At 34.5% G+C, this 24,532-nt stretch overlaps 1 protein-coding gene across 4 annotated transcripts in view; it reads left to right on the top strand.

Annotated features, from left to right (window-relative positions):
- Positions 1-24,282, top strand: part of LOC129002151 (uncharacterized) — a 106,384-nt gene extending 82,102 nt beyond the window's left edge. For all 4 annotated transcript variants that reach the window (XM_054429751.1, XM_054429752.1, XM_054429749.1 and 1 more), the window contains exons 56-76: positions 3,356-3,459; positions 5,177-5,389; positions 6,124-6,226; positions 6,541-6,644; positions 7,377-7,586; positions 8,259-8,355; positions 8,853-8,927; positions 9,513-9,572; positions 10,464-10,582; positions 11,385-11,597; positions 12,894-12,978; positions 13,489-13,539; positions 15,254-15,316; positions 16,475-16,593; positions 17,542-17,730; positions 19,057-19,156; positions 19,741-19,797; positions 20,323-20,456; positions 21,725-21,937; positions 22,742-22,835; positions 23,609-24,282. In XM_054429751.1, coding sequence (XP_054285726.1) covers positions 3,356-3,459; positions 5,177-5,389; positions 6,124-6,226; positions 6,541-6,644; positions 7,377-7,586; positions 8,259-8,355; positions 8,853-8,927; positions 9,513-9,572; positions 10,464-10,582; positions 11,385-11,597; positions 12,894-12,978; positions 13,489-13,539; positions 15,254-15,316; positions 16,475-16,593; positions 17,542-17,730; positions 19,057-19,156; positions 19,741-19,797; positions 20,323-20,456; positions 21,725-21,937; positions 22,742-22,835; positions 23,609-23,800 — 2,595 coding nt within the window. In that variant the 3' untranslated portion in view covers positions 23,801-24,282. The remainder of the gene's footprint in view (positions 1-3,355; positions 3,460-5,176; positions 5,390-6,123; positions 6,227-6,540; positions 6,645-7,376; positions 7,587-8,258; positions 8,356-8,852; positions 8,928-9,512; positions 9,573-10,463; positions 10,583-11,384; positions 11,598-12,893; positions 12,979-13,488; positions 13,540-15,253; positions 15,317-16,474; positions 16,594-17,541; positions 17,731-19,056; positions 19,157-19,740; positions 19,798-20,322; positions 20,457-21,724; positions 21,938-22,741; positions 22,836-23,608) is intronic.
- Positions 24,283-24,532: the final 250 nt, after the last annotated feature.

Here is a 24,532-nt window from a genome sequence, read left to right as displayed (position 1 = left end):
TTTCATACAACATACAGGGTGTTTTTTTAGTAAGCACAACTCAAATTATAAGTAGAGTGAGTCGATGTTTAGGGACAAAATAAGCTCATAAGTTAGCAGCCCTGCTTTTTTAACGTCATTATTGCATTGTTGTCTACTCGGTTTAGTGTCATAAGGAATTTATTGTAAATTAATTTTAACATGGTTTTATTTCAAACATAACTCATGTTTAAGATTGATCAATGCTCACATATAAAACTAATTTATTATTGGACTTTATAACTTTTTCCAAATCTTAAATTGATTTTTAGGTCCTAATCTCACCTGGAAACATAACCTTAATTGCAAACCTTTCTTAACATAAAATATAATTATTCACTTATAATATACTCCACAATGCATACTCTTTGAGCTTACAATAACACCTTGTTGAGACTTATTCATAGTAAATTCCCATAAACACTAAGGGGTGAAGACAAAAATGCAACAATGCATATCAGCTGATCGGTAGATTAAGTAGAAGTAGCAGGGGCTCCAACTTATAAGATTGTTTTGTCCCTAAAAAAACACCCTGTATTGTACCAAAACTTACAAATCATAATGTGGATAAAAGCTTATAGCAAAGCTATCAATTTGTGTTATGCCTTGAAGATGACCTAAGACACAAGGCATTTTGTTTTTGATATAGTAAATTTTAAATTTAAATCCTTTTAACTGAATTGGCAAATTTGACAAGATCTAAAAGTTAAGATTTGATCTCTATGTATACAGTATTGTGCATCTGGATTCCTTTCAAATTGATATGCAAAACTCTCAAATCATTAGTCTTTGACATTTAACTAGAAACTAATATGAAAGACATTTAAATATATCATGAAACCCCAAAAAAAAAAATTTCTGCAAAGCATAAACTAATTCTTAAACACACTGGATTAATGTCTAGAAAGTAATACATAATGTTTTAAAATAAAATGTTGACAAAGAGACAACAGTAAATTCAAGACATAAGTTAACTGTTGTTAAACTTGAGTCAGTTTACATATGGTAAACTGGTGGGCTTCATTTTCATGCAGATAATATGCAGTCAGTTACAATCACATTTCACTACTACTGAGAAGCTTTGAATTACTGTTTTATAGACTAAGCTAAGTATAATTTGCAGGAAATATTTTGAGTCATTTTTTAGTTTATTTTTTGTTAGGGTGATTTAATGTTCTTTAAGATATTGTTGTCGACATTTTCAATTACGATTAGCAAGAGAAAAAATTTTTTTAAGACGTTTTGGAATCAGATTCTAAGTTCCAAAACTTTGTGAAAACTTTTGTTATTTTTTACTAAAATGGGATGGGAAATGTTCGCAATAATCTCTTTAATGGACTTTCTAAGCATTTAAACAAATTTAATGACGTTGGTTTAAAGATGTTACTATTATTAAATTAGATTTTTCCTACATTTCTTTTGTTTAAAACCACACAACATCTTTGGAGGTGGATAAACTCTTCCCGTTATCAAGCAAAAAATACTAATGCTACGTTAATCTATATTGGCCCTCAAAAGGTAGCCAGTCGCAAAAACTGTTTGCTGAAACAAAATTAAAGATTGTGTCTTTGACTTGCCTCTACCGCTTCAGCGAGAATATTTAAACTAAAATTCTTTGAATTAATTGGAAAATAAGCTAGATAGTAAGAATAGTCAGCTGTGGCAAGGATTAGGATAGTTAGCTCGGCTTGGCCTGCAGGTTGTAATGGAGCGACAAGACATATTGCATACTGTGACAGAAATAAAGTTCAGAAAACAACTATAAATAGTTTTAAGAAATATATTTTGTCTGCAGTTAAAGATGTTAAGATGACAGTAATTAAAATAACGGAAAAATTACTGTTGTAGACCTGTCTAAAAGGGAATAGGCTTTAAATTCCAACCATTGATTAACCAAGAAAATGAATTTATTTTTCATCACGTTAAAAATTGAAATACGTTTACGTCAGGTTCACAATAGTAGTATGAAATCAATTTTAAACACATTACAAAACTAATGACTGAAAAGCAATAAAAGCAGGCCAGACACTGAACCTTAATGGTAGCTTGAACTATCTATTTCATATCCAACGTTGGTTGTAGCCAAATTATATCTGAAAAAGAATATGAATAGCTCATGCACCTGTTTTGCAAGCCTAGGGAATTTTGGTTGTAAGGTTGGAAATATCCTGAATGCCAACCCTGGCCCCTTGCCTGATATACAGCATTACAATCACTAATTAGTAATAACTGTATTGTTTTACGACGAGGCCAAGATTTTCAAATCTCTACAACTGGCAGTCAAAATTGCATGGTGTTACATCCAGTTTACTGAAAGTTGTAGCTCCCTTGAAAGTGTTGAGTTGACAAAATGTAAAATTTTATATTGATTAAAATGGTTGCTGATTATTTGAGTGTGAGAGTGTTTTTGTAGTTTTATATTCGTAGATAATGTGCTATCTGTGTGATACCGGTACTGCAAATAGGCCTAGATGGAATTTTTTTAAAATTAATTGGATGCATAAGAACTAAACTTAGAAGAACCTAGTGTACAACTGAACATTGTAGAACAAATTTTGCTAAAATATCCTATCAATGATAGTTTTTAATTTTATGACTATCATTTGGTTAAAAATCATTTATTCTCTCTATGAGGAACATTTTAAGTTCAATGAATAGCAATTTTATCACACTCATAATAAATTTACTTACTTGTTTAAATGCAAATATTCAAATCCATTTTAAAATGCATTTCAGATTTAAATTATGGTTATTGTATAAAATGATAACTGTTGGTTACATAATTTATCTTTTTCTAAACTTAAATTGCTTCCTTTGGAATCTAAAATCAATTTTTTTAAGAACTTTCTTGTATAAATTCTAAACTCGAGTTTTCCGAGACAACTTTTATGGCAAAAGCTTATCTTACCAAATTTTAAAATAGATGTTACTTTAAAGAACCCTTCATCCTAGTTAACTGTCCCTGCTCTAGTAAAACAGAAAATTTTGGTAAAAATTAATACTTATGATACATAGAGTGACAATGGAATAATGGTAGTGAACAATTTTGACTTAAAGTGAAAACTGGACTTTTTGAATCCTTTAACTTAAAATTTAAAGTGATAACCCTGTTCTGAATGTATACTTCGGTAAAATGTATTTTTTCTGGTTCAAACATCAAAATCAAAGAAAAATTGTAAAATACAAAACCAACTGTAGCTAATGCTAGACTTTGACACATAATAAACACAAAACATCTACACATGGCTGGGAGGGTTTACTTTTAACAATCATTGGTAAAGTTAAGTTGGATATTCCTGCAAACACCAAAAGATTCACCTCTACTGTCTTCTGCTAGGAGCAGCCTTCTCACCTGGTTCATGGAAGGTTAATGAACAGTTTCTGCTATCACGACGGGAAAGGTTTCTACTACGACACCCCCAGCGTTACTGGTGGCCTCAGGTAATTATAATGAATGATATAGTCCTCGCCACCCTAAGTTTAGGCAGCCAAAGGCCGCACTAGATATACGCGTGCGGCTTTGCGCTGCCTCAACTTAGGGTGGCGAGGACTATAGAAGGTAATTTCTTGGTCAGCAAATTGAGTGATTAAGTAATATTCCATTCCCCCTGTAATTGGAGTGAGCTGGTCTAGTGGTAGAGCGTGGGACTCGGGTCCCGGGTTCAAATCCTGTCAAATCACTAATGCATTTTATCTAAGTGATAATGCCGCAACCTCTAGGTCTAGCCTGAAGTAATGTGAAAAATAATCCCAGGCTAGACCCTAGAGTCAAAAAATAAAAAATAAAAAAAAACAGTTTACAGATAAGTATCATGATAACTATTTCAAAAGAATATTCCAGCTTTTTAGATTGTAAAAAAAAACTTTTTGAACAGTATTGTATGGAAAAAGTTGTGAGGAAGGGCCTTTTCCGAGGAAGAAAATACCGATCACTCTGCAAGCACTCTTTGAGTTCTAAATTATATTTAAAAGAGACAGCAGTTTCAAAAAGACTTTAAAAGTATTTTAGTTCTTTTTTCTTTTAATACTACACCAACACATAATGGTGCATTGGTAAATGTCAATATTAATATGACGAGAGATCCCTTTGAAAATGTCCTGTGAATGTCATAGTTAAACAAACACAATTATAACTTTAAATCACAGACTAAACTTATAGCCATTATAAGTATTTATTGAAACAATTTTTGAGCTTTGATAGTTAGTTTATTTAAAAATTAATCAAAAACAAATGCAAACATGATAAGCTTACATTTTAAGGAAAGTTTATTTATTGCTCCATTGGTCAAGTGACCCCCAAGGGGTTAAGGAATAATACGTTCTCAAGGTTACTTCAAAGTTTTTTGCGATTACTGACCATAAATGAATGTTGGAGTGGATTAGTACTTATTTTTTAGAGCTTGGCACATTTTTAAGTATCAATAATAATACAGTTTTCTGCATAAGATTTTTGGCATTCAACAGTCATTCAAGATAACAAAATTAACTTGAAAAAGTTAATACTCCAACAAAACTATACTTACTTACTTACTGCCGTGGCTCTTGGTACCCAAGGTGGTACTTTGCCTTGCCAACACACTGCCTCCAGATTTGTCTATCCATTGCCTCCTCTTCCCTTCTTCCCAGTCTTCTTAGGTCTTTTCTAACCTGGTCTCGCCATCTCAACTTGGGCCTTCCTGGTGGTCTTCTGCCCTCCGGATTGTTCAAAAGAACGTTCTTGACTAAGGAGTCGTCCTCTTTCTTTAGTAAATGGCCATCCCATCCAACAAAACTATATTATGATATTTGTTAATCTGGATTAATAAAGGACTCTGACTGTGACTTTGATGTTTCCTTTTCAAAATTTACCAACTTAATGTGAATAATATTAAAATTAAGCATAAATTTCTTGGAACTGGTAGGCCTAGCCCAGTCGGAAGTTAGAATCAAAATCTTACAATATTGTAGGGCCTACCCTAAACCTACTTTATATTACGTTATGCAAAACCTTCCCTTGGCATCATGACCGGTTATTGTGCTTAGATGTGGCGTAACAGGGAGTTGGTATTGTAGCGAGACTTTCCCTTACATTTCTGTCATTGCGTACGTTGTCACCCCCGATGTACACACATATAAGTATGAATACAAAAAGAGAAACTAATACAACACGTTTGCTCAGGTTGATGAAGTGTGTGATAGAGGGATGTCCCGCTAAGGGTTGTATGCAGGCAGGGGATGACGCCCCCATCAACCTGGCGCCCCACAGCCCCGCTCACACTCACCCCGCCGACCCGTTACATGAGCAGCAGCTGCGGTTTATTCAGAAGTGCGAAACTCGCGCACTCAACAGTGATGATCCCCTGGAGAATATTTACGAGGAGTTGGCTGAAGAGTGAGTGAATTACTGAAAAAATTACGTTCACTTTGTAACGTTCCAGAAGTTATTTGACTATTGTAACAATGTAACAAATTGTAAAATTTGGAAAGTATAACAGATTTGCACTAACAGAAATATCAATAGTTTAATGATGACGTTCTTTTTCTTTACTAAGAAAACACACAACGCAAATTAGAAATATAAATGTTAAATACATTTCAGAGCTGAGCACAATTTTTTGTGTGAATAATGATTGTCAAATGTGATTTTTATTTTACAATGAAACCTCGTTTTAACCAAACCTTGTTAAAATAAACTTGGGTTAGTTGTAACGATAAGAAATTCAAATGAATTGGAAAACTGGCAATGCAATTGAAACTGTTTGCCATGGCACAAGATTTTGGCTCAGCTTGACCACATGAATGTAATGAGCAGTGGGATGTGGATCGTATATTGTGATATAGATAAAGTTTAGAAAATAACTGACAATTTTTTTTTAAGATTTTTAATGACACAGTTGTAGGCGTTAATATGAAAAATTTTTCAAGATAATGTTTAACAGATGGTTGGAGATATCTTTGAAACTAAAAACCCTTTCAATCCCAAACATTAGTTTACTGAAAATAAAAGGGTTTTCAAAATGGCCTCCCCACCTTTATTTTAGTTAATCAGGGTTTTACTGTTTTAACTAGGCACTAAATTAAAAAGTTCAGCTTCAGTTTCCATTATTTACTTTATTATGTTTTCAGAGACCCAGAAACGTCTTCTAAACTGGTGAAGGAGAATTTGCTGTACAAGATGAAAAGAGTCAGAGATAACAGTAAACCTCAGAAAAGAACATCTAAACCAAAAGTGAGAAAACGACAAACCACCTAGAAATATTTTTTGTTTCAGGCTTAGCTTATATTTTACTATAGCCTACTTTGGAATATTTCACTTTTGACAGATGTATTTCTTTTTACATTGACATATTTTTTTAATATTTGCAGTATAGTATTAAGAATTTTCTTTCAAATTTTTGTTGTTATTTACAATTTAAATATTTGTAATAGCATCAATATACAAGTAAGAAAACTAAACATCATTTAAATTAATCTATACAAAAAATATTGTATGTGTGGATGTTTTCTATTGAAACTAGTTTCTAATTTTTTTTTTTTTTTCAGGGAATGAAATCTGAAGAGTTGCCTGGTTTCCGTCCAAACTCAACGATATTCCATGACCTGAAAGGATATTACTATCTCTTAAATAACTTGAGAGACAACAAAAGGTAATAATTTGTTTTAGGCTTACTGATTTTCTTGTAAGTGAAATAAAAGTATTTATTAGTTTGTTTTTGTGAACATTAATATTAATACTCTTAATAAAATACTCCTCTGAAAAGACTCAGATACTACCTTTAATTAGATTCAAACAACATCAAAGTCCTCTAGTTCCTGTTGGTGCTTAAAAAAACTGATTTTATGGAAATCTGAAAACAATAATACCAAATATAAATTTTTAAAGACATTACGAATACATTTTATGTAGTTTTTATATTTCATAAAAATATCTAATGACAGTTCACAACTAATTGAAAACTTGGTTAAGCCTTTTTACAATTTAATGCATTATGAAAGTTACTTTTGGCGCTCCGCAAATTTTTGGTTTGAAATTAAAAGTAACAATAAAGTAAATATAGGGCTTTGTTACTAAGACGAAGGTCGATGCACAAGTAAATGATGATTTTTGACTTATTTGTTTCCTATGTAAACATTTGCTTTTGTAAACTTAATTTTTTTTTTAATCTAGTTATAAGTTGTTTTGCAGAGAAAAATTGACAACTTCAGCTGTTTGAACAGCTGTGCTGGTTCAATTTGTTAACATGAACGTAAACCATTGACTTGACTTTAACTGCAACCGGTGACGGTTAATATAGGGTTTACTATAGATACTTTCCAATTGTAATAAACTATTAGCTTAACACAATGTAATGATCGTCTTTGTTTCTTGTCTTATGTAGATACATGAGGTGCATTGTACGATCGTGTAAAGTGCGAGGAATTATGCAGTCACACAAAGGTGCTCCGATACGCACCGGTTCCCATGTCAAGCACAGCCACGGACCCGACCTGCAGCATAGAAACTTCATACTCTTCCTTCATAGGTGCAAAGAACGAGCCACGAACGAAGAAATACCAGTGATGCAAATATACAGAGATGAGTGTAAAAAGTAAGTCTACAAAAATGGTTGGATTTTATTTGTTTTTCTGGTGATTCTACAAGTACTTAATTTATTTATTTATTTATTCATACACAATTTACAATAGCTACAGGTATAAACCCAAAACAGCTATAATGAAAAATAATACAATATTAATACATACATTTTGATTAATAAGGGTCAGTGAAACATTTAAAGAAAAAAAAAACACAGTTATAGCTGAATAATCTAAACCATCCTAACATTCATTTTGCTCAGTTATTTATACTAAATTGCCTGCTTGATATATAAAATTAAAGTTATTAGTGTTATTTTGATGGTTTACTACTGTCACCCGATTGCATATACTGCCCAGGCATTACCGATGACTTTGAACATACTTTTTTCCACTAGTAGCATTGGAAAAGGCCCCGCCTGGAGGCTCAACAGTTTGTGAGATTGATGTTGGTGGACACGGTCATAACGATGATGTGTGTGTAAGAGCATTTCCCCTCCACTCAAAAATTCCCAAAAATTCGGAGGAATCAAATTATGCACAGTCACTCCTAACCTAACACTTCTTCATTTTAGAAGAAATTCATGGATCTGTTTCTTTAACTAATGTGCATTCTTAAATACAAACCTTACTTATATCAGAGTATAGAATTGATGTGGTGCAAATAATATGACTTGTTCTCACAGGGATCCGATGTCAGCCGCTCAGATACCTTCACACAACTTATACAAGAGAATGAATCGACTTCGCAGACTTGCACAGATTTCCAGACTGACAGATCAGGTAAATCGTGTGACCAAGTGACAATGTCCTCAAAGTTTTGTTGCTAAATTTTCTCTAAAAAAATGCCCTCTTTTGATAATCGGGTTACAGTTGTTGTAATGTAATGTTGTTAGCTCGGCCAAACTGCAGATCATGGCATAATGTTGATAGCCATTACATATTCATTAATGTGTGTTTTATTAGAATAGAAACATTTTATCTTATGTTATGCAGTGATGAATTTCTCATCACATTCATCATATCTTCAGCTATAAGTAAACTATGTAAATGCTTTGTACAGGGTGTGGAAAAAAAATATCTGTGCCTACACGTTGCCATTATCTGTAGTCATAGAGCAGTGGTGGCTTGAGCTATGTGCATTTGTTAATTTTTTCCACTGGCCAAATGACTATTTATAACTTTTATGTATCTATGCTTATGAGATACTTATTTGAGCTTACAAAATGTTAACCAAAAGCACACATCATGACTACGACTAACTCATATGATTTTTCTAGGATCAAACTGACTTTGTCGAAGCGTGCCTCTCTAATACATCGGCAACAGACAGCCAACCTCATGAGCTCAAGCAGGTACTTGTCATAACAAAATGATTCCTGAATAAATTTATATTTCTGGTGATTAGCTTGCAGGTCAACCCTTGAGTTTAGTTATTTTTTCACCTAACTATTCAATTCACATGTTCAACAAAACTGAATATAACTTCACCAAATTAAGTAATACTCTAAAAAATCGTTATCTATACCAAAGTATTTGTTTTATTTGCCTATTCAATAGCCTACATGTTATATGATGTTCAGTATCCATCTACTTATTTTTATTTTTAAATTGTTATTTGAACATGACTCAGGGTTACGTGTAGACTTAGAGAAGGTAGGTACAGAGGATAGAACTCTGAGGAAACTTTCAGCTCTGGTATGTTGTGGCGGAAATATACTTGTGACAAGGACAGGACCTGAATGACGAGTACTGTGCAGGATTTAATCTTGCCCAGGGTCTTCCTCCACCGCGAGCGTTGTAGTACACGAGGCAAGGGGGTGGTGTTGGACTTTCCCCTAGACACCACTTAAGTGTATCATTGAATGTTTCCTCTGTACCTTTCTTCTCTGTGGTCTAATGAAGTATTATGATTATAGCCATGAATTATTTGCTTTCAGGAAGATGCATCTGAATGCTTTTCAGAGGCTGATTCAGAGGACAATGAACTGGTTGAGGAGGTAAAATTCCTACTTAACTTCAGATATTTCCCTATTGTTAATTTGTTATTTTTCAAACCTAATACCACTTTTATGCATCAAAGTAAATCCATTTGGTCACTTATGATTTGAATTCCCAAAGTATAACGATGAACACCCTCTGTACCAGAATTATTGTTTTTACTTGCTCCCCTATACTATAGTATGGAGAAAGTATTATTTTCGTCAAAATTTTAATGCATATCTGTGTGGTGTGTACAGAGCTACAGACCACACATGTTGTCCAATTTTGATTAAATTTGGTATGTTAAATCCATGGTATCTTCAGCTGTTTTTTTTTTCACTGTTTGGAAATTTTAATTTTTTATGGTTATTTTCCCATAAAAATAACAGAAAAATCTAATTTTCTCAAAAATGGCCAGGACGATTTTAATAAAAATTTACTATGTTATAGTCCTTTAAATTCTTAACAAAATGGTATAACTCTCATTGCAGTAGAAATTACTGTTCAAAGGTTATTGTAACTTATGAAAAACTTATGTTATACTATTTATTTATACTATTGGCAACACTGTCCCAACAACTCACTGGCCACCATATCGTACCTAAAGAAAACTATCTTCCTTAGTTGAAAATTCTGTAAGTGATAGTGGAATATTTTAATTTTTTGTGTATATAGTGTTAAGTTTTGTGTATCCTGTACTAGTTTGGACTCTACCATTCAGGTAAGGGTGCTATCCTTACAAAAAGCTTAAAACCCCTAGGTTCTTTTCTTGTATGTTACATCCTTACTAAACGAAGAATTATCCTGTTGTTTTTTGAATAATCGTAACAAATCATTGCATTTTGGTTCTGCAGTATTTTTTCCAGAACAAGAACCGTACTATATAATTGTGTTTTGGTGCTTTCCAGAAGCCAGAAGAACTACTGCTGCCATCAGAGGCTCTGCCCGCCCGTCGACCCAACACCACCATGTACCATGATGGACGAGGCTACTATTTCATCTATAACAACCATGGCGAGAATGTCTGGTAAAACAATCAACCCATACTTGGCATTCCTAAACTTGTTATAAACCTTTCATATTCTTCAGTTTCATTGTTCAAGTTTATGAACAATGGGTGAAGGTACCATCCCCGTACCTTGGATGGTATCATCTCTCAAGTACAAGGACTATTCAAAAAGTAAGGGCAGTTTCCATCTGATCCCGTTGGGCAAGCAAGTACAGAGATGTTTGCCAACTCAGTGACTGTTCAACCATAGCAGAAATGTTGTTGCACTGCCCGTTTTGCAATGTTCAAGTTAAAAGTGTGCTGCAATTGAAAACCTCGCTATTTGAGAGGTTTTTTTTTGTTTGCGAAAAACATAAGAACAAGTGCACGTAAAAACTTAAATAATAATAGTTTTTCCCCAAAATATTGCATTTTATTAAAGTGAGCTAAAGTTTACAGATGAAATTTTGTTTTTGAATGACAATAGCTAACCTACCAAGCAAACTACACACAATCTCCATAATTTAAATGGGAGGTTTTTCTCAGCCACTCAAACTTGTTTTGATCAACCTATACTTGTTTCCCAAAATGAGGACTTGGTTAGTAACACAGTACTTTGTTAACGAGGAGCTACATTTGCAAGTGTGCCAATAGACTGAGTTTGCAGGCAGAATTCTACAACAGAAGAATTTAAAAGCTCTCCCACTGCTAAATGTGGATTTTTTTGGGCAACTATTTAGAAAAGTGGTGTTTTAGTTGCTCTTTCAAATGTTTATAGGTAGTACATTTTTTCCTTGTACAAAATATTTCCAAAATGTTTTTATGACATTTGTTGTATCAGGTACATGAGATGTGTAGAGCCCCATTGTAAAGTTAGAGCTACCATGAAGGCTGTAGAAGGCAGTCCTATAGTGCAGACTTCCAACACTGTACACAACCACAGACCGGACTACAAGCGGAAACAGTTCAATCTGTGGATGACCCAAGCGAAAAACCGAGCAGCCACGGAGCTTCACAAAACCATCCCCGAAATATACAAGGAGGAGGCCGCAAGGTGAATTAGATTATACAAGGCGTTTTTTTTATCAAATGCAACCCACTTTACAGGTATGGAGAGTCACTTTTGGAAGCACTCACAAAAGAAACTATGTTGGCAGCCCTGCTTCCTGTACTTAAACTTAAACCAATTTATGTGATAGGTTACGTACCTTTGTCTATATTCAGTTTTAAAAATGTTAGTCTAGGGATTTATATTTTTGGGTCACAAGACCGATACTCAAATCCAACAGCAAAGTCTATGAAATCCGACTAACCACTTCATCAATAATTGAATTAAAACTAATTTAAAAATAATAACACTTAACTCTATAAAGGGGGATATTGGATACCCTATTATTTTAATAATGTCATCTGAACTATTGAAACAAATTAATTAAATAACTATTCCGCTTTTTCTTTTCTTTTAATGGGGGAGCTTCACAAAATAATGTAGTACCTCAGTAATACAATAATTTTTGTAATGTAGTCTGACCTGTTAGAACGAGCGATTGAACAACCCCTGATCAAGTCTTCCTTTTAACAGCAACCAGCTGTAAAGTTCTTGATGAGCAAGTAATAGGTGACAAAAATAATTGGGTTTTGTCCCCCATTCCCAAAAAACCAAGAAATGTTCCTAATTATAAATTTGATGCAATGGTATTTCCCATCTCTAGTTTACTGTAGGCTACAGTACATAAGCAAAAATGAAAGTGCTCTTTTTTTACCAAATATATTTTTTAGGTTAGTTGCTGTAAGTTACAAACATACTACCCATTCCTTAAAATAGTGTGAATATCACAAAACAGGCTATTCAAAGTTCAAAAGGGTTTAGTGTAGTTTTAAAGGAGATAGTAAGGATACACAACTAGCTCACCTCACCTGAAAAAAGAGTCCCAGAAGATTGTTACACATTAAGCTGATATTTCGCCCCTTTTAGGGGCTTCTTCAGAGTTGTGTGTCCTTCCTTGCGTTAGTTGTGTGTTCTTCCTTTCTCCTTAACAATAATTCTAAAGCCAAGTTGTTTTTTCCTTTGAAAACTACCCTTAAAGAACCATAAATTTAATTTTATCTCAAACGTCCCCATTCTTCCTTTTGTCCTATCCATATTTCCTATGTGAACCTTTCTTCCTTCTGGCTGAAAGAGGCCAAACAACATGCCTATAAACTGGTAAAAGTCACTTGCCATCGAAATATCAGTTTAATGTGTAACTTTTATGTGTTCTATTAACCTCCTGGGATTCAAAAGTGTTTAGTGGTAATGTGTGTAGCCAAGTTGTTTAAAAAGATTTATAGTTAACAACAATGTTTTTAGGGATCCACAATCTTCAAGCATGATTCGCCCGAGCAATATGAGAGCAAGACTGCATAGAGCAAGAAGAGCCAACGCAGCAGATTTGGTAATAGTAATGTTGTAGTTGTTTTTTTTTTGTCCATAATTGCATTAACAAAACACTAAATACTCTTACCTGAAGATATTTTTTAAAAGGAATTGAGTTCAGATAGCCAGTGATGGATACAGAATAATGTTTCAATTTAATGTTTCAACTTTTTTTAATAGTACAATGCTATGAATAAGTTATTCGATGGCCCAATTTGACAAACATATTTCCTTATAAATATGAGCCAGTGCAATCCCGTTCAATCGGTCTTCTGTCATGGTTGACCTGAGATAAGTTTTTATTCTTTTTAAATGAAGGGTTCTAATTTTATCTAGTGTAAATTGGATACCCAAGGGGTGGCTATGCCCCCCCCCCCCCTTAGTCCCTCTCTGGATCTGGCACTGCAGATAGCTTACCTTTTTTTTACCAGCCAACTGGATTTTCTTTCAAATATCTCACCTAAAGATGTAAAACTAGGATAAAAATTTTATTTAGAAAGTACCTTAACTATTTTTATTTTATTTGTAGGAAGGTTTACTAGCTGAAGGTGGTGATGCTTATGAAGTACCAAATACAGAGGTAAGTATCTAATTGTTATCTGATTAAAATTATGCAATACTTTTAAGTTACCTAGTTTATAATTGATTTATCTATGTCCTTGCTATGGTATCATCATATTGGTTAAAACAACAGCATTTATTTAACTATCGACAAACTTTTAGAACAAATAAGATGTTTTTTTACCAGTGGTCTGTGGTATTTTTACATAAGGAATTTGAAGAAGTCTTTAAACACTAGGGAAAGCGGTCCAAACACATATGAGTTGTGGTTGTGCCGGGGATCGAACCCATTCCTCCTGCACCGAAGCCCGAAGTCCAAGACGCTAACCACTAGGCTAGCATACATCCTGTGTTTTAATAAATTACATATAGCTCACCATAGGATAGGGATCTAACAAAATAAAATAAGCTGTCATTAGACAATATTAATTTAACATTTTTTTATTACTGTAATGTCTCTACAACTTCATTAATCGTCACTCGCGACAGAGGGAACACCCGTAGCATACATAACCTGCAGTCACCTTGACTTCAGTAATCGTTTCCCACGAAGGTGGCAACAACCGTTATCAGCGACAGTGGTGATGGTCTGCACGATTACGGCACCATTGACAATCGGCCTTTTGGTTAACCGATCGCGTTCGGCATTTTCGCCCCATACAGGAAACAGGGAGACGGTCAGACATCCCGAGGATTCGGTAATTTTGAGGTCGGATATGAGGGGCTGTATATTACCAAAATAAATCATTTTTCTTTCAAATGCTTGTGTTTGCTTGTTTATGGCATATTTATGTATCTAAGTATCTAAATATAAAAAAAAAACAATTGATTTGTGTGGATGTAGTTATACAGGGTGTTTTTAAAAGAATGCCGGGATTTCAAACGGTCGTTGCTCGGGGACTATTCAAGATAATTAAACGATTTAAACCTCAAATCGAAGGGAAAAGAATAAAGTTTTTTTCTCATTCTTTCATACAGTTCGGAATGATTTAATAACATTCAGACTTTCATCAATCTTATATGAGCGTAAAACTGGCAAAGTCTGTACGCTTAGGGCGATCGGCATGTTTATCTGATGTCTTAACTGAATCTTTTCGGCACAAAGACTCTATCTTTTATAGATAACATCATAAAGTTACCAATTTAGTTTTGTTAAACTGAAGACATTGTCGAGCAATCGATTTCTTCGGGCTTATGATGCAGAAATGTCGGATTTCATCTACTATGTTTGTTTTTAGCCGGCCGGGTGTCTTTTCAAAACACTTCGGTGCCACGAAACTCATTAAACCAGCTCCAAGTTTCTTTATCATCAAGTAGATTTAAATTAAGTTTAATTTATCAATGGATATAAACTCTGCAAACCACAGATTGCAATCTGTGCCTTCTGTTGCGCCGTAAACGTCGTACTGGCGACTGGCGTCAGACATATGAGTCACAAACAATAGCGGCCTATCACGCCGAAACTGTTTTACACATACCAAGGTCAAAGTTTCCTCCCTTGCTGCACGGTAAACACAACTTAGTTATTTTAGCTTTAATTTGACGTATAAAACGTTTAGTTACCTTGAATAGTATCCAAGCAGTTACCATTTAAAATCCCGGCATTCTTTTAAAAACACCCTGTATTGTCATGAGCTACTCTCAGATTCAACTCAGTTTAAATTTAGCTCAGTGTATATTTTATTTTATAAACTGATATTGACTAGATAAGAATTTGGATATTCTTCTTGAAGGAAACAACGGTGACGGATGCAGAAGAAGAACAAGAAGTAAACAAATTTGATACACAAGTTAAGGTAAATGTTTTAGTACATTGTTTATATACACTATAATTATATAGGTAAGGAACTAAGTAAGAACTATGCAGCAATTCAAACGGCAGTTAGGGAAGACAGGTATGTGATTAAGATCCCTCCATGTCTCCCAAAAGTAGCTTGGTCAAGCAAGAATAGACATTCCATTAATCACGTGGCGTTTGGAGTTTTTGATTTGACAACAAAAAGGCAGTTGAAAGTCAAATGAAGCAAAAAGTAAATGTTAAACAACAATTAAATAATTTATATAACTCGGTCGTGTTTGGATTACCTTTTCATGAAATAACACAAAAAATCAAAAACTTTAACTTATTTGAGATCGTTTGTTAAGAGTGCAGCTCGATCATTAGCGCAGAGCGTCGGCCGGTCCCAACCTATTGTAGGGATATCTAGAAGAACTTTATCTCTTTCCTAACTGGACAGACAATAGCTAGTATCGCACCTTATACTCTAAGCAAATATAGTTTTCCTTGATATTTAGCTGTAATTGATACAATTTCAACATTTGTAGCTTCCTCTTTATTATTTTAGTTAGTCAATTATTTATTGTTATAATCTAAGGCTTACCTTACGATCCAATTGATTTATAGTGGAGACCTAGGTTTCTACGCTGGAGCGTTATCGTCAGTCCTAGGCTAAGCTAAACTTTTTGTGTTTCATCTCTTACTTGAGATATTGTCGGTTGAATAGAAGTTTTACAAATACAAACATTGAATATACATAAATATTTACAAAGACATAGTGGAGAACTTAGATGCATGGCCATGATCTTGTCAAAAGATCACGTCTCCAAAGTTGAGACGTGATAAGGATCTTTATCACGTCTCAACTTTGGAGGTATTTGTAAATATTTATGTATATTCAATGTTTGTATTTGTAAAACTTCTATTCAACCGACAATATCTCAAGTAAGAGATGAAACACAAAAAGTTTAGCTTAGCCTAGGACTGACGATAACGCTCCGGCATAGAAACCTAGGTCTCCACTATAAATTAATTGGATCGTAAGGTAAGCCTTAGATTATAATAATGATTAATAACGATCCAGGACTATTTCTCCAAATCAATTATTTACATGAAATCCTCACTACCCAGATGGTGGTTTTACAAGAGGATAAAAATGAGTACTGTTCTGTTCTAGACTGAAGAATCACAAGATGGCAACACTGTTTACCAAACCGACACTGTGGATGAGAAGCCTGTTTATTTTGATGACAAGGGGTTCTCATATCATCAGACGACTGTCAGAAACAATTTGAGGTGAGTACCAGACGGAAACCTGTATTTTATAGAACTAGCTAATTGGCTGTCCTATAATATTGTGTATTGATTTTATACCATTGGCATTTTTTACGTTTTTTATTAGGGACTGGTCCAGACAACCTCTATCGACCTTTTTTTTATAACGTTGCTAAATAACAGCCCAATGAAAATGGTATGTTTGGGAATAAAAACAATCTTGCATATAATATTATTATATTACCAACTGAGATGGGGACGCCACCTAGGTGTATAACCCAAATATGAGGGAGTGTAGAATAGAGTGTGATGCATTGTGCTTTGTTCCTGATTGCGACCAACTGTTCAATTAGCCAGGACCATTTACAGTATTAATAAATGGGGTGTGTTGCTGGCCTAGTAGTTAGCGTCTCGAACTTCGGTACGGGAGGGATGGGTTCAATTCCTGACACATCCACAAAACCTTTATCGTAAAAGCATTTAGTCTAACTTTGACTTAAATTAAAATGCCACTGGCGTAGGAAAAAAAGACTGTTCAGGGACAGCTGGGTCCAGTTTCAAACCATAAAAAAATACTGAATTTTCTCAGGATCGAACTGGCGACCTAATAAAAAAAATCAGCTACCCAGAATCAGACCAGCGACCTTCAGATTTGAATGCAAACAACATAACTAATCTAAACCAAACTATTCAGACAATTTTTATTATCTTGCATTTGTAATTTAATCAATTAATAGTTTTAAATTGATGGTCTCATTTTCATTAAGCACAGTATATGCCACCTGCCGACCTATGCACAAAGCAGTTTATCCGACTTAAAACTATAAACTCTTCCAATTCAAAGTGTTATGTTTTAAATAAAAAATCAACTCTAAAATATTTAATGAATTGAAAAAGATTTTAAAAGCTTAAATATCCTTAACAAGTATTTTCCAGCTGAACACTTTTACACAATGTTACAACTTTCAGATATTTGAAGTGTGTGGAGGCAGAGTGTAAAGCGAGAGCAAGCATGGGTCTGAACGAGGACTCTGTGATTCACCTGAGCAAGCAGGCCAGCCACCACAACCACCCTGTGGTGTTAGAGCAAGAGTCACAGTTGGCAATGCTGTTAGAACCATCCCACATACCAGTCATCTTTACTGATGAAATTGGAAGGTGAGTGTGAATCAAACTTTACAATCTTTGCAATCAGTGAAAACTATCTTAAGCTTCTAAACAAGTAATTACAGCTTTTGGGGAAGACAGGATTGTTTTTTTGAAGATAATGAATTAATTTCTCATCTATAACACCACTTTATACAACATGTATAAAACTACTGAGGTTACTGAGGTTCTAAGGTTAGTTATAGTCAATTCAACTTAAATTCAACTTTTCTTAAAATCACAATTTGCAAACAGAAATTGTTTTAAAACTTAAAATAACAAAATGGCACATAGCGGAAGAAAAGTATTCTTTCAATCAATATCTTCACTGTACTTGATGTGATGATGTCATTTAAACATTCCGTCCCGTTGCAACAGATAAAAACTCACCAGTGTGAAACTAAAAACAATTTTCCAAAAGGAACTGAAGGAGGGCTTTTATAAAAGATGAATTTGATTTAGAAGATTATTCAGCATGATGCAACAATTGAATTAAGTTTCATATACAGTAGACTCACTCTTATCCGGACACCTTTTAACCGGACATCGGTTTAATCGGACTACACTCGGCGGAAATAACATCTCTCTAACCGGACAATTTTTATCAGCGCATTGGTTTAACCGGACTAGATCGGCATGAAGGGAAATGACTGTTCTTGTGGGAAAGATTTGATGCCAGTGATCACGTGCCTGAATACAATGCTCTCCTTAATTTAAGTCAAATATCACAGTAAACAGTCCGTTTTAACGAGTTTTTGGGGACGTCGGTTTAACCGGAAAACCCGTTATCCGGACTGGCCTCGGTCCCGAGGAGTCCGGATAAGAGGGAGTCTACTGTAAGATATTTCATTACTTGCCATTGAAGAAAAGGGGATTGTTTACTGTGAGATGAGTGTGTTGGTGATCATTTGTGTAAACGTGAAGTTTGAAAAAGGAACATGGTGCAATAGAAATATGCATCGTAATCATTGAAACTAAAAGTATAACAGATTCGGTACTTATGTAACGAGACACTGGTAAATGGTTTAAATGGTTTCAATCAGCCTACTTGGTTTCAATTTTTTAGTCATTTTGAAAGGGTGCATTTTACTGAAAGGATATTTTAGTACGGCAAAAGGTACATGTGTAATGTCTCGTGTAGTCATATAGAGTAGGTACTCATTACTCATGAGGTTTCACTGCCTCTGTGAAAATAATTAATAAATAATTATTATTGTGCGACAATAATTATGTTAAACTGTGAACATTCAATTGTCCATTGATGTGTAAATTTATACTTTATTTCAGCATCAAATTTGTAAAATGTGCATGACATAAAAGTGTTTTTTCACTTGACAGGGAGCAAGTTGCTATGTGTCACATTGTGAATGAAACTGTGGAACAACCCAAGCGACCGTACAAGCAGAGGACCAAGTCTCAACTGACGATCGATCCAGAGGTACAAATTATTTACACCAGTACTACTAAATTAGAAAAGTGAAGCCCGAAACTTGATGGGAAAAACTAAAAAACACTATATTATCTATTAGTTTGTGTTTGTATGGTATTTTTTTCTGAAAACTTTACTCAATATTTAGTTCTTATTTATTATATTTATTACTAAAATATACATATACTAACATAACATTTTACATTTTAGATTCAAAAACATTGTGCTTCCAACTATGAGCACACACATTTGTTACCCTTATATTAAGACATTTTTTGAGAGGATAGCAAGCTTACCTGAATGGGAAAGAGTCCAAACTGGCACAGGAAACAACAAAACTTTACACTATATACACTAAACATTAGAATATTTCACTGTCACTGACGGCATTTTCAAACACAGTGAAATATTCTAAATTTTAGTGTATATATAGTGTAAATTTTTGTTGTTTCCTGTGCGAGTTTCAGTTTGGACTCTTTCCCATTCAGGTAAACCAGCTTCCTCTCAATAAATCCTAAAAACCTAGGCCCTTGTAGAATGTTATATTAGTCGTTGTACGTGTGAGATTAAGTAAATGCACAAATCATTTGCAGGATCTTCCCCTGGATACGTCCGCACTGAGTGAGGTGGATGAGGCCGCAGGAGACTATGTAAGTTCGCTTTAAGTAGTAAAGTAGGGAATTGTAAAGATTAATGAAGAATGAATCATCAATTATTCAACCCTTACTTTTTCCATGTTCATACTCTTGGTCACAGTTTACTATCTAACTGATAACAGTGATTACTATCTTAAAGAATAACTGGTAATATTGGAATGAATATAAATTTGAAATACAAACTTCACCAATATTTTCAAAATTTTTAATTTTATGATGCCTTTTGCCAGCTATGCTGGCATCGTCAGACACATCAAAAAACTGAAGTTTATGTTTATGTTTAAAAAATCAATCATAAACACAATAAAACTCTTTTTGGTCATAGTTGTTGGCTCTCTTAACATTGAATGTTTCTGTGTAAGCCATTCTAGTAGTGAGAAGGTTGATCTTAGATGTTGTTCAAAAGGTGGCAGCCACTACAGCTGTCTACCCAACCGATTAAAACAACCCACAAATACTCCGTCCAATCGCAAAGGGTCGGTTTGAAACTCTGTTCTAACAACTTACTATATGTTCTAGTACCACAATGAAGACCAGCAAAAGTTCCCTCTGAAGCCATCAGAGGTGATTCCTGGACTACGGCCTGATGCTAATAATTATCACGATGGAAATGGATTCTACTATGAACTAAATCGCCATAGTCCCAATATAAGGTAGTGTTGATGAGTGTCAGCTAACTAAGATATTTTTTTTACAATCGTAATATGTCTATTAGTTATTCTTCACATCTGGTTTCATGTGATGTGTGAGTAGTCTTTTTGGTCCTTGGAAATATTTGTGTACTTGTTGTTTTAGAATCTTCAAAAGCTAAACATTCTTTCAAAATTAAATGTAAATATTATGTTTGTGCATGAACTCCATTAAAATGTTAATTATTTATGAAGTTGTAGACAAAAACGTTTTCATTTCACCACTGTCAAATAGTTTCGAGATTGTTCGTCAGTAAACCGTCTTTCCCGTTTCATTCAACAAACTTTCCAAATCTTGTTAGTTTGTCAACACATAATTTTGAACACAAGCAAACAAATATTTAGATAAAGCTACCAAGATGGTCTGGCGTAGTGGTGTTGTCCAGGGTCCTGAGACATGAATTTTGACATTTTTAATCATCTCTTTGAATGAGTTTTCAGACAATCCCAAGCTGATAGTTTTGTTTTCAGCCATGGCAATCTTACTTTTTTTAAATACTTTTAACTGAAATGGCGACCATACGAAAGTAGGTATTTTAAGCCAAGTATGCTTGAGATGAGTATAGGGTAAGTGGCACCATCTTATAGTCCTAGTCTTGTTCCTTAGACAGGACCTGTTAATTAGTAGTCCATACAGCCAATGGAAACTAAGGGACCTACAGTTTAAAGTGGAATCCAAACCACTTTTGCCTTGTAATTTACAAATTGGTCTATTGTCGGGACCACATAAGTTTGCAGTTGAGGGAGGAGCCTATTTACCATATGGTTTTCAATGAACCAATGAGAACGGTGTGGTGTTGCCAAATCTAACAATACCAGCTGATTTAAAAATATAGCTTTGTATATTTTTATTAGTGTTGTCAATGGGTGATGTGGCAACGTCGCACTAGCCTCGTCTTGTGATTGGCTGCCACCAACTGCAAACTTACGTGGTCCCGACAATAATTACCAGAATAGTAGGGTCTACTGCGGATAGTCAAAATACTCACTAGAGTGTAGGCTAATCCACACCAGGGAGTATCGCATCTACAGATCATGCCTATAAATATCCACAATTCGTGACCTTCAAGTAGCTGGATTACAAGAGGACGACTAGGTCCCAGACTGATAGTTGATGCAAGAAATACATCCTCTGCAATCTATTTGTATTTGTTTTAAATAGTTTGAATATAGAATCTAGTTAGAATATGAATCGATACCATCCAGGCATTGTCAGGTGTTTTTTTGTGTAGGTATCTGAAGTGTGTGAACAAAGACTGCAAGGCCAGAGCGTACATGGAGCTGCATAAGGAGAACGCACCCATCATCCAGACCAACTATGCCAGCCACAACCACGGACCGGACCTTAGCCGCAAACGGTTCACAGTGTTCCTACACCGCGTGACTAGACGTGCAGCCGAGGAGGACACTCCGATAAACACTATTTACCAACAGGAGGCTGACAGGTGAGACAAAGTCAATTATATCTTATAGATGATGAACTCTAGCGCTATGCTATTTATGCCATAAAGGCCAACAGTTTTCTATGATTTTTGCGCCATCATCATATAATTGGTAATTTAAGTCAAAATATGTGTACCAACTACCAACCCCAACATATTATGTATAATTTTTCATCAGAATAGAATTAAGAACATTTTAATACCTAAATTTGCACTAGTACTTCTTCTGCCTTTTTAGTCCTCACTATATTTAATTGTAGAAACTAAACTATTTTCTTAATTAGAACGTAAAGTACTTCTGTACTACTGTACTAAGTTCTGTATTATATTGGTCAATAATTATTCCTAGATATTTCAATTCTGTACATCTTTGAAACGAGTAGGATTCTACTGTCAGAGGAAGATGTGTTTGTGGTGGATTTTGTCCTACTATTAGATACTTGGTTTTATTTTAATTTATTGTTAAGTCTATTTCTTTTGCTTTCCTTATGAGAGTTCCAGCTAAAACTTTTAAATCACTTTCATTTTCTGCCATGAGCGTCATCAGGATGAGCTAGAATATTTATCTTTCTCTCTATCTCCAGTTTGCTTTATTACTGTATACAAAATATTGAAATCGGAATAGTAATTTTTTGATTTAGTACTATTTTAGTGACAGGCTACAAAATGGGTTTTGAGCACGGTATTAACACTTACAAAACTGATCTTAAGATTTGTGATCATGACACTTACACATCTTGGGTTCATTTTCAATCAGGAAGGTTAATATTTATTAAGTTTTTTACAGTGATAATTTTTTTATTGCAGAGATCCAGTTTCGGCCAGCCAAATAAGGATGAAGAATGTCAAATTGAGAATGACGCGGTATAGGAATAAGCATAGGCAGAATAAAACTACAAACGTAAGTAAATTATTTATCAGTTAAACATTTTTAAGGCTCTATTAAGGTTTAGAAAGTACTCAAAACTCGGTACAAGACAAGCTAAATTTTCACAATGTTTAGTATTACCCTCCTTGTTAATACAGTACTGTATATTAATACAGTAGACTCCCTCTTATCCGGACTCCTAGGGACCGAGGCCAGTCCGGATAACGGGTTTTCCGGTTAAACCAACGTCCCAAAAAACTTGTTATGTAACCCAAATATTTGACTTAGGAGAGCATTGTATTTAGACACGTGATCACTGGTCTCAAATCTTTCCCACGAGAACAGTCGTTTCAGTACAGCCCACTTCCTGCCGATCTAGTTCAGTTAAACCAACATGCAGATAAGAATTGTCCCGTTAAAGAGATGTCATTTCCGCCGAGTGTAGTCGGGTTAAACCGATGTCTGATTAAACCGATGTCCGGGTAAAAGGTGTCCGGATAAGAGGGAGTCTACTGTATCTACAGTGAGAGTACAAAGCTTATTTACAATTCTTATCGATGGAGGGCTATTATTTTGTTATGTCTGTAGGAAGAGATTCAAATTTAAAAGATTTTATGTTACATTTTTTGTTCAACTTAAAAGTCATCTTGTAACAAATTTAATTTGTCAATTAAAGTTTACAAGACAAGCGATGCAGTGTCAAAATTATTGGTTAGGTGACCGTATGTTTTAGTATTTGCATTCGCTCTTGACTAAACATATCAAATATAGTTTGCAGATTTCTTCATTTTTTGTTCTGTTTTCAGGCGGACGATTCAACAGTCGCGGAAACGGACATGGACCAATCGGATATATCAGTCTATCGCTATTTCACAGAAAACCAGAAACCCGAGTTAAAAATGGAAGAGAAAGACAATGAGATGGAGGACGGAGAGGAAGAATTGTACGAAAGCTATGTGGTCAATGAGGTAGAGGTGGAGTCTCAACAAAACAGCTGATTGAAGAGAAGAAGAAGGAAATTGGAAGGAGGGAGAAAGTCGAGCCGTTAGTGAGGTCGGACCTGACCACAGGTGGTGCGGAATCCCCTTCTACCAAAAACGTAGCATCCAAACAGTACTTACTAACAAGAATCTCAATGTATAGTTGTATTATAGGCCTATACGTTCCCTTTTTTCTTATTTGATTACTGACGTAAAATTCACAGACTTCTAAAATTTTTTGTATTTTACTCCAAGAGGTGTGGGCCCTGTGTGGCCTGTTCTATTCTAACATCGGAAGAGCTGATTTTCTTGTACCTTTTGAAGGCCAAATCTGTTGACTAAATACTGTGTTTATGTTGGTTCTCTAAAACATTTTAATCTACTAAAACACCTAAAACATATTTTTTGATTGCCAATTTAGAGAATTAATTCTGAACTTGTTATAAATGTAATGTATTCATAATCAGTTTTGGAAATTGATTATTTATACCAGTATATCTTTTTTTTTTTGTCAAAGAGTACGGGGGAACAAAATTGTTAATTACACCAGAATAAGTTGTCGTACAAACTATTCACAATCAAAGAGTTCAAAATGCTCATAACATGTTGAACTTAGATTTAGATCTATAATTTAAGTGTGAAAATAAATAAGTCCCGTTATATTTAGCATACATAGCAATGCACAAAACATGTTGGTAAACACTTGAGGGCTAAATAAATTATTACTACATTAACATTTCTATACTCTGT

Source organism: Macrosteles quadrilineatus, unplaced genomic scaffold, assembly GCF_028750875.1.
Source record: "Macrosteles quadrilineatus isolate MER2022 unplaced genomic scaffold, UCM_ALF_1.0 Scaffold_9__3_contigs__length_116548681, whole genome shotgun sequence".
NCBI classification, from domain to species: Eukaryota; Metazoa; Arthropoda; class Insecta; order Hemiptera; family Cicadellidae; genus Macrosteles; species Macrosteles quadrilineatus.
This window is presented reverse-complemented; position numbering and strand designations above follow the sequence as displayed.